Source organism: Alexandromys fortis, unplaced genomic scaffold (assembly GCF_014885135.2).
Source record: "Alexandromys fortis isolate MF-2015 unplaced genomic scaffold, M_Fortis_MF-2015_v1.1 scaffold_1, whole genome shotgun sequence".
Lineage (NCBI taxonomy): Eukaryota > Metazoa > Chordata > Mammalia > Rodentia > Cricetidae > Alexandromys > Alexandromys fortis.
Genome location: NW_026067927.1, coordinates 35670608 through 35680916, shown reverse-complemented (window position 1 = coordinate 35680916; position 10309 = coordinate 35670608). Strand labels below are relative to the sequence as shown.

The 10309-nt window shown below is 52.0% G+C and overlaps 1 protein-coding gene across 2 annotated transcripts; it reads left to right on the top strand.

Annotated features, from left to right (window-relative positions):
- The first annotated feature begins 3164 nt into the window (after positions 1–3164).
- Positions 3165–6740, top strand: Tifab (TIFA inhibitor). 2 transcript variants are annotated; one of them, XM_050144078.1, is made up of 4 exons: positions 3165–3263; positions 3396–3536; positions 5230–5282; positions 5534–6740. In XM_050144078.1, exons 2-4 carry the CDS (start codon positions 3438–3440, stop codon positions 6114–6116), a joined length of 735 nt encoding a protein of 244 aa, XP_050000035.1. In that variant the 5' UTR covers positions 3165–3263; positions 3396–3437; the 3' UTR covers positions 6117–6740. The 2 variants fall into 2 exon arrangements, with proteins under 2 accessions (XP_050000035.1, XP_050000036.1); XM_050144079.1 differs by lacking the exon at positions 3165–3263 and having other exon boundaries at positions 3413–3536; positions 5120–5282.
- Positions 6741–10309: the final 3569 nt, after the last annotated feature.

Below are 10309 nucleotides of genomic sequence, written 5' to 3'. Positions count from 1 at the left end.
CATGGTCCTGGCCATTCTGCCTTGCCCCAGACCTAAAGCAATGGAGGCAGGTTACCACAGGTTGAAATGTAACGAAACTACCAAAACAGGTCTTCCTGTTTTGTTTTGTTTTGTTTCTTTCATGTATTTGATGACAGAAGCAGAAGGCTCCCCCGCCTTGGGGTCACAGTCACAGTGAGTCACAAACACTCACCCTTCCTGAGAGCTGGCAGAGGCAGGAAGTGTTGTCTCAACCATAGAGAGCCACACTCAGCTCCCCCGAGAGGGGAGTCAGGACCAACCTTGGGAATCTTCTCCCAGGTTCCCCTCAATGGGCAGGTCATCTCACCCCATCTTACAAGACAACTGCTCCCTGTGTCCTCCCTCCTGCGTCTCTGCCCACTGCCCCATGTAGCCTGTCTTATCTCTGTACTCTCTGCGGTCTGAGTGGGGTCAAAGAAACCAGGCTTTCTCACTGTGTTGATTGTCAACTCAACACTGAACTAGAGTCAGCTGGAAAGAAGGGCCCTCAAACGAAGAATTGCCTCTGATTAGATTGGCCTGTAGGCAGGCCTGTAGGGTGTAATTTAACTTTCTTTTCGGATCGCCAGCTCATAGATAACAACATGAGCTTATTATTAATTATGAACGCTTGGCCTTAGCTTAGGCTCTTTCCTAACTACTTCTTAAAACTTAAATTAACTCATATTTTTTAAATCTACATTCTGTCACATAGCTCGTTACCTCACCCCAATACTGCCTGTTCTGCTCCCCCTCTGTGTCTCTCTGGCGACTCTGCCTTTCTTCTTCAGAGTTCTCTCTCTGTCCGGAAGTCCCACCTACACCTCCTGCCTCGCTATTGGCCACTCAGCTTTTTATTGCACCAATCACAACAGTGTACACACGGTGTACACATATTCCAGAATGTGTGGGAGCATTTTCTTGGCTAATAATTGGTGTGGGAGGGCTTGCCCAGCCCAACCCTACAGTGCCATCTCTGGGCAGGTGGTCCTAGGTTGTAGCTGAGTAAGCCGTGGAGAGCAAGCCCGGCAGTGGCGTTCCTCATTGCCCATGCTTCAATTCCTGCCTTGAGTTCCAGCCCTGACTTCCCTGGGTGACGGACTGACACTTGGAAAAGTAAGCTGAAACAAACCCTTCCCCAACCTGGTTTTGTCGGGGTCTCATCGAAGCAACCAAAGCCAGATTAGGGCATTTGCCATCAGAGGGGTGGTTCTCCTAGGATTTTTGTCTCTTCTCCCTCTTCAGCTTTGAAAAGCAGGTCACTGGTCAAGGGTGTGGCCGCAGATCCTCAAGGCAAGACGTGTCAAAGGCATCCAAGTCGGTTGGGGAGCCGGAAGCAGGCATCCTTAGCTGAGCAGCGAGCTGGCCAGGGGCAGCTAAATTCTAGAGAACACCTGGATGCAAGTAGCAGCTTGATGTGGTCCAGGAGCCTCACAGACCAAGCTCTAGTGTGATCTGCTGCTGTCCAGGCATATGACCTTGAGCGAGCCACCCGACTGCTTTAGCCTCAGCTTCCATCTGTAAGATGGGTAGCAGGGACCCATTCTGCAGCAAACATTCAGAGACTTTCTGGCATGCTGTATTTAGCTCATTTTGATTACAATGCAACTCAGGTGACGCTCCCACATGGAGGGTATTTCACTCCTAAAGTATCCTGTTTTGATCCCAACTGGAGCTTTTTGGAAATGTAAGCTTTATGTGTGTCAGTCTCTCCTGAGAGCCCCTCTTCTGGGGTACATTCTGGGTCTTCAGCTAAGGCTGCTGCTGAGGCCGAGTTAGCAGATCTTGCCGTGCCTGGCACTTTCCACGCTTTTAGCCCTCCCAACTGCAGCCAATTACAGAGCAGAAAACTGAGGTCCAGACAGGACGCCTGACTCGAGGTCATGCAACTGTTGCTTGAATGAGCAAGCCTCAGACACAAGCGTGCCTGGGCATGGGAGCCTGAGGGGGAAGATCTGGGGAAGTGGTTGTTTTGTTTCTGGGCTTTCTAGCTGGCTCGTGATGGGGGCACATCTCCCTGAAACAACACCCCAGAGTCCAGTGCCAACAGTCAGTCAGTGGTGGTGTGGATAACAACAGAGCCAGTCAGAGGAAACCTTCCTAGTGAGGCCGGGAGGCTGTGCCTCCATTTCCTGGCTTTATTTTCCCAGCCACTTTGCCTCCAACCTTCCACATGAAAAGCTGGCACAAAGTGTAGTCTCTCCACGCCAACCCCAGAAATCCAGAGAGTTCCTATTACATCCAGAACCCGGGACAGAACTTCCTCTCACCAGTGTTTCACTTCCCTTTCGTAATGGGAAGTGTTCTAGGCCGCAACCTCTACCCCGCAGGGAATGAAAACTGCCTCGTACCCACACCCTAGTGGGGGCGTGACTGTTGTAGGGGGTCCCCTCCCTAGAGGAGAGACTCAGGAGTGGGCAAAGGCCCGTGCCAGGCCCTCGTCTGCAGATAGAGAGGCGTAACATCTGAGCGTCATTGAGGTATCATGTAAACTAGAAGGCCAGCAGACGTGGGCGACACTGAGGAGGCTCTTTCATGTGCCTTTAGATTATTAAGTCTACCTCCAGTTCATGTCCCTGCATCCTGGACAATTGAGAGGAATTTGGAACACTGTAACTATATGTAACCCTCCCACCTACCCGGACTTTAATAATACATACATAAATATGTAGATATTTTAAACACATATAACATATATAATGAAGCCCATTTTAGAATGTCATCCTTGTTGTTTCATTGACCTGAACCAGCAGGTCATTCTTCAGGGACGGTCCTGAGAGAAAGGACCAGGGGATCAGAAAACAAAGAAGACAGGAAAGTGGGCTCAGGTGGTCTTGCACAAGATGGGTCTCACGCCAAGCAAGTTTATGAACAACTACAGCGTCTTCTGTCTGATTTTAAGGAGAGAAATGGGACAAAATTATCAGAAGGCCTTCTCTGTGTGCCAAAAGGGGCCTATTCCTATGAGTGGTCATGCTCTCTGTCCTCTGGGTCTCTCCTGAGATACCCTGGAGAGCTGCCATTTCTTAAGACTTCCTTAACCAACCCCTGACAGCAGAAAGGAACCGTGTAATCTGGGAGCTCTCTGCCCAGCAGCCCTCTGCCGTCAGACAGGAGAGGAAGGTCGTCTCTGTGGTCTCTGGGGCTGGAGTAGTAGAGCCTGGGAGCTCTGAGGCCTAGGACACCCCACTGTCAAGAGGAGAGAATAGTAAAGGCTGGGAGCTCTGAGGCACAGGACACCCCAATATCAAGAGAAGGGAATGGTAAAGCCTGGGAGCTCTGAGGCCCAGGACACCCCACTGTCAAGAGGACCCTCCTAGAGGGTACCAGTTTCGCAACTCTGGCAGTGGGTTCCTCTTCTGCCATGGAAAATGGCACTTTCATTTCTTTCCTAGAGGGAAAACAGAAGAGCCATAGGACGGACGCTCTGACAACGCATGCCTGAACTACAGAAGAGCCCGCCCAGGCCTTGTCACAGCCCAGTCCCCTCCCTGCAGAGAGAGCACACAGCTGCAGAGACAAACCCCAGCAGTAAGGTAGGTGGAGGTCAGAAACTGGGACCACCAGGGAGGCCTTGTGGGGCTAAGGGGAGGACTCGCGGCCAGAACCAGCATTCCTGTTTGTCAGTCATGGTGGGCAGTAAGAGGTCTGGGTTTCTGTCCTCCCAGATCCACTGGGATCCAAGACAAACAGGTCAGCCTCTGCAGGCGTGCTGCTGGGCAGAGAGCAGGCTCCTACCAGCTCTGACTGCTCAGAAGCGCAGAGAGAGATCTCACAGGGTCATGCTTATTTACAGTATCCATGGGTCACAGTGCTGGTTTCTAGAAGATGAACGCTATGCTATGCTATGCTAGGCTAGGCTATGCTATGCTATGCTAGGCTATGCTAGGCTATGCTAGGCTAGGCTAGGCTGTGCTAGGCTATGCTATGCTATGCTAGGCTAGGCTATGCTAGGCTAGGCTATGCTAGGCTAGGCTAGGCTAGGCTAGGCTATGCTATGCTCTGCTCTGTTCTCAGGCTTGAGAGCTCTGGTACCCAGCCCTCAATCCTGGGCCCTGCCTCAGGAAGAAGTGTTCTTCGGGGTCAGAAGGCAGTGGCCAGAGGTGTGTGTCTGCCTGCTAGGGAATGAATGTCCTCAGGGGACTCGGCCCCGTTGTCGGTTAGATTCCCACTGACATACGACATCCAAAAAGACCAGGGCAAAGGGTGGTAATCTAGCAAGTCTCCCTATCCCACAGACTGTAAGAACCAAGCTGTCATCTATAGTTGGTTGAATATCATCTATTATATGTGATGTCGCCATACCTTGTTCTTGGCAGATGTACTCCCAGACATTTGCTGTGGCCAAGCGCTCTCTGAACTATATGGCGGGTCACACTCTGCCACTGGGAGACATTAGGGAGACCAGAGAGAAGACTGAGGAAGACAAGAGCCTGCAGAACTCTGGGGGTGGCAATGCAGATGTGTGTGAGGGGATAGGGGTTGGCTGAGTGCCCTTGTGGCTGATGTTAGAGGACACAGACAAGGTCACCTTCTCTAGAGAAGAAAGTATTTGCACTGGTTCTTGAGAGATGAGCAATATTTTCACACACAATCTAGGATGGTACAAACATTATTAGCAGAAAAAAAATACTGCAGACCAAAGCCAGGCACTAGAGAAGGTATATAATTGCTATTGAGCCCCACTCAGCCCTTGGTTCCTGCTGAAATGAATGGCGAATCTGGCGTTATGTGAGGTGTGTAGATGTGACCGAGTCTGTCCTTCAAAACCAGGCAGGAACAAAACCGAACATAGGATGGTCCTTCCCACATGTGCCCATCAGACACTGAAGGACGAGTTCCTGGAGGTGGAGTTTTGGGACCTTATGTGCATTTCCCGGAGGCCCTGAGGGGTCTCCGGTAAGCCAGCTTCCCTCTGCCCAGTCTCCACCAGGATCTGCCTTCTGCATGGATGTTTAGGAGACATGGTGCCTGGCCCGTTGGAAGCACCAAGAAGGTGCTTGCTATGTTCAGGACCCCTTTCTGTTGCTCTGTACCTCCATATCTGGAAGCACCATATCTTCCCCTCAAGAGGGGTGCCCCCAAGAGTGAAGGCCTGTTTCCTTCTGCTTCACCACAGCACCCAGGCTGACACCTGGCTCAAAGAAGGGCTCTGCGAGGCTTTGTTTGTTCGTGCCTGCCAGATACAAGGAAGCCTCACGCGTCTGCTTTCCTGTTCCTCTAATGCAGAGACAAACTGTCTCCGGTGATCTGCAGACTCTCAGACTCCAACCTGTAAGCTGGTAAGGTTTATCCCATGCCTAGAAGGATAGGCATGCCTTTATTACAAAATAGTAAAACCCAGGGAGGACGGGCAATGTGTCCTGTTCTGCTGTGAAGAAACGGAGTTCCAACACTAATGTCAACCTCCACTCCATCCTCGCTTGGGCAGAATAACCGTATCCATTTAGCCATGGTCCTCATCGGCAAGACTTGGCCCCAGGACCCCCAAGGTGACACAGAGGTGTGTGTGTCTTTGTCACATTCTCCCCAGGATCTCATCCATGGAGAGGACCCTCACCGTCCTGCAAGTGAGCCTGTACCACTCCACGCTGGGCCAGGTTGCCTTTGCCAAAGTCCCACTACAGCTGCAGCACGATACCAGTCGGCTGCTGGTGGGACGAGGGAAGGACACCCACATCCAACTGCAGCTGCCCCAGCTGTCGCGACACCATCTGTCCTTGGAGCCCTACCTGGAGAAAGGCAGCACTCTGCTGGCCTTCTGCCTCAAGGTACTGTCCCGGAAGAGCTGTGTGTGGGTCAACGGGTTGCCACTGAGGTACCTGGAGCAGGTGCCCCTCAGCGCTGTCAACAGAATCTCCTTCTCCGGCATCCAGATGGTAGTCCGCAGAGAGGGGGGTGACTCCCTTGATGCCTTTGTCTGCTACTTCCGGTTCAGCTCCTCACCCCTGATTTACAGACCCCAGGCCCAGGAGACTGACGAATGGGAGAACGGAAAGGAAGAGACTCCTCCTGTTCGGAGGGAGGCAACTCATGGTCTCTTGGGGTCTCCCCATGGCTCCTCCTGGACTCAGACAGCAGTTTCCAGCCAAGCCCCAGAGGAGCAACAGAAATAAAACTGCAGAGGGAGTCCCCAGACACGGCACCCTGCCAGCCCTGCTGGCTAAGAGCAAGCCTTGCTAAAACAGGGTTTGAAATATTTGAGCTACGGCACACGAGATCGACACACGAAGTTGACATGCAAGGCCTGCCGGTCGCCCCTTCATAGCGAACTGATTCTGTAAACTTTGAGCAGCCCATGGGTGGAGAAGTGCCCTTCATGGCTCTGGGTAATGGGAACTTCATATACTTTAAGAGGCCCTGAGGGGTTCTGGGAGTCTCTCCCAACACCCCCACCCCATACACACACCATTTCCTCCCCTGTCTGTCTGCAGTTACTTTATGTTGCTCATTTTACTTGCTGCCGAAGAACAGAAGCATAGGGTCGCAACAGGAATGCAAGGACACGTAGAGAGATGACATTTGGGGTAGCTCGGGGTTGCCTTCAGCTTTCAAATACCCACAGGCACTCGGGGCTTAGGAAAGCCTGTATTTAATAAACTGAAAGTATTTCATTAAGCTGGCATACTCAGTAGGATTCCCTGAGCCCCAGATGGGCCACATGTACGCCATGTTGTCGTGTGGAGCTGTGGGGGGGGGGGGGACCTGGAAGAGGTGTGAGAGGAAATTGGGAAGGTAGGTAGGAGTTTCTGGGAAGGCTGTAAGCAGTGCTCAGAGCCTCCAGGAGGGGAGCTAGGAGCCAGGACTGCTTGACTATTTCTTCCCTCCTCCCTCCTCCTCCTCCTCCTCCTCCTCCTCCTCCTCCTCCTCCTCCTCCTCTTCTTCTTCTTCTTCTTCTTCTTCTTCCTTCTCTTCTCCCATTCTCTGTCACTTTTGGACCAAGGCCTTTGCTCACCAGAGGGCAAAGATCCTCAGGGAAAGATGATTTCCCAGAGAAGAAGGCTCTTTCAGAACCAATTCCATGGTTGGAAGGCAAGGCTGTGTCTGAAGTCAACCAAGTAATCCCACTCAGAGTAAACCAGATGCCTGCTGGGCTTATCTTCCCTGTGGGGGCGGGGCTGGGGTCGTTCAGGAGCACGCAAGGGTTGGAGAATTTTCTCAGTGAAAAGGGAGCAGAGGGCTAGCAGCTGCTTGTCACTTAGAAACACATTGACTCTTGAGAGCAGGAGAGTCCCTCAGACTCAGGTAACCACCATAAGCCCACACTTTGCCCTAGAAATATGCCTTCCAGCAGCTTGCTCTTCCTCAGGAGAGATAAGCAATGGGAACAAATGACCTAATTATTTTATCTCAGCTGTTGGGATTGGATCTTCTCTCTCCTCTGATTGGGTTTGAGATCTACCCTATCATTAAGTGGATTTGAACTTGATACTTACTGTATGTCCATACCTCTGCTAAGCAAGTCACAGTGTCTAAGTCCTTGAAATCTGCAGCCAGCTGTCACTGCCTTTCACTCCTCATAGTTCCCCAGATAGACACACAGAGAAGGAAGGTAAGACCCAGAAGGCTAACTATCTAGCCAGGGCCTTGTCATTTGTGACCCAGGTGACCTTGGGCAAGTGATTAGCCTGTCTTGCTCTCCATTTCCCCCTCTGGAAAGCCAGGAAGACAAACATACCTACCTGCCAGGACAGTTGAGAGGCTCTTAGGAGGTGGGACATGGAAATGTTTAGTGCCATACCTGGCACACAGAATGCACTCAAGAAAGGCCAGGCATCCTGAGACCAAAGACAGGGAAGCTAAAATATACAAATCCTGAGGCTCATCACAAACATGGAACTTGGAGAACTTAAACCCCGGTGATGTGGCTCCAGAGCTCAAGGGCTTCCAGTGTTCTCTGACTCTACCGGTTTTGTTTCAGTGCGGCTCCTGGAGGGAAGAGCAGGCTTTAAGCTATGTTCGTGTCAGAAGATCTAGGTTTGTAGAAGGAGAGACACTATTGGCAGTGGGGAGGAGGCCCTGCCTGCAGTTTCAGCTGATGCAGTCCTCTGCTCAGGATTGCTTTGATGTGCCCCTAATTCTAAAGGAGGCACAGATCCCTGGAAGATTCTAGCACTGCTCAGTCTGTGTATTACAGAGCAGCTGCCCACAGACAAAGCTTGAGAAGCCACACTTAGAGACTGCTGGCCACCCAAGGCTGAAGGCACCTGGGTCTCTGGGTGCAGCCCCTTGTACCTCTGAAGAACTTTCAGAACAGGCTACAGTGCCTGAGCACCTCTCTCCATCCAGGAAGGCATGAGCCCATCCCTGCTAACCATCCGTGAGATAGCGTAGCGCATTTCCTCCGCGGGGAACTGTGTGGTTGTGTGTTGTGGGCGAAGTGTCTGTGAGGTCCTCACGCGGAAGAGTGGTTAGAGGATGACAGGCCAGACACAGGAAAGGGAAGTGCCAGGAAACATCTGGCTCCTTTCACAAAGTCTCCTCGGAAACATTCCTTCCTCCTCCTCGTTCTCTTCTTATTCTTTTTTTTTCCTTGAGTTTTAGTATTTTTGTAGACAAAGTCTCACTGTGAGTCTCAGAGTAGCCTTGTGCTCGCTATCTCGCGTCTGTCTCCCAAGGCGTCAGTCACAAGCGCACACCTGGCTTGTGCTAAGTATTCAAGACAGCAAACTCTGCTAGACCTCTCTCCTCTGGCAAAACACAAACTCAAGCCATCAGATTCATGCCCCCATCCCCCTCTATCACTTGAGATTTCAAGGTTGACTTCAAGACCCTGGTTTGTGGATTTGACATTACCGCCCCTTCTCTTGCCTACACAGGCTCCTCTCTAACCATCTCTTATGAATGTTCTAAGCCTCCCTCCCTTCCAGCAGGGCAACCTGTGTGGCCACGGGGGTAAGCACATGGAAGCATACGAACATGCAGACATGCAAACACCTATATGCACAAAACACAGGTCGTTTCGAGCTCTCTGGGCAGTTCATGCTGCTCACTTACCATCCCATGATCTTTGGACCTGTGACTCCTACAATAGAGTCACTGTAGAAGGAAAATGAGGCGCTGGCTGTACAGTTGTCTGTAGCACACAGTAAGTGTTCAGGAGGGTCGGTTAGTGATGACCAGTGCAATGGAACAAGCTAAGCATATGTGATCCTGTGGGCTTAGTTGCTTGTACACATATGTTGCAAACGCACCTGCCATATGTGGAGAATCTCTTATGATCAGATGGACCTGCAGACCACTGCAATCCCAGAGACAAGGTCATTCCCTGCCCTGCCTGTTGAAGCTATTTAATCCTCACAGGTACCGCTAATGCACATCTTCCCAAGCCGACACTGTCTGCTCAGGACTGCGGGATGGAACTGGACAGAGGATGTGAGGCCAACAGTGATAAAGGTCCGAGGTAAACCCACAGACACCAGCACTCAGAGACCCACAGTGGAAGAAGCTAAGCAGCCAGCGAGGTCAAGAAGACCAGAGAGCCTGGGAGGATGAGACAGAGCTGTTGGTCCCTTCCTTGCCTCAAACAGAACACAGCAGTGTTTCCTTTCTCTTCCTCCTCAAGCCTCTGGACCCCAACTCAACTGGAATCTGGGCTTTGCGATTTCGCATGGTGACTGGTGGCTGTCATGGTGAAGGAGAGACAATGCCCTCTCGCCAGCACTGGTAACTGTCATGGTGAAGGAGACAGTGCCGTCACCAGCACTGGTGATGTCATGGTGAAGGAGAGACAATGCCCTCTCGCCAGCACTGGTGATGTCATGGTGAAGGAGACAGTGCCCTGTCATGAGCACTGGTGGCTGTCATGGTGAAGGAGACAGTGCCCTGTCACCAGCACTGGTGGCTGTCATGGTGAAGGAGAGACGATGCCCTGTCGCCAGCACTGGTGATGTCATGGTGAAGGAGAGACGATGCCCTGTCGCCAGCACTGGTGATATCATGGTGAAGGAGAGACGATGCCCTGTCGCCAGCACTGGTGATGTCATGGTGAAGGAGAGACGATGCCCTGTCGCCAGCACTGGTGATATCATGGTGAAGGAGAGACGATGCCCTGTCGCCAGCACTGGTGATGTCATGGTGAAGGAGAGACGATGCCCTGTCGCCAGCACTTCTAGTCTCGGATAGAGGTGCAAGAGGGCAGGCTCCTCCACGAGACCCCGAGAACGGCTCTGAGCAATGCCAGTCACGGGCCAGCTGGCTAGACTGAGTCCAGGCCAGTCACCTACCAAATCTCCTCTCTCTGCCTCCCGTCCCAGGCACACACCAGCAATACCCACCTTGCCGTGCCAGCCTGCCATCTACACACACC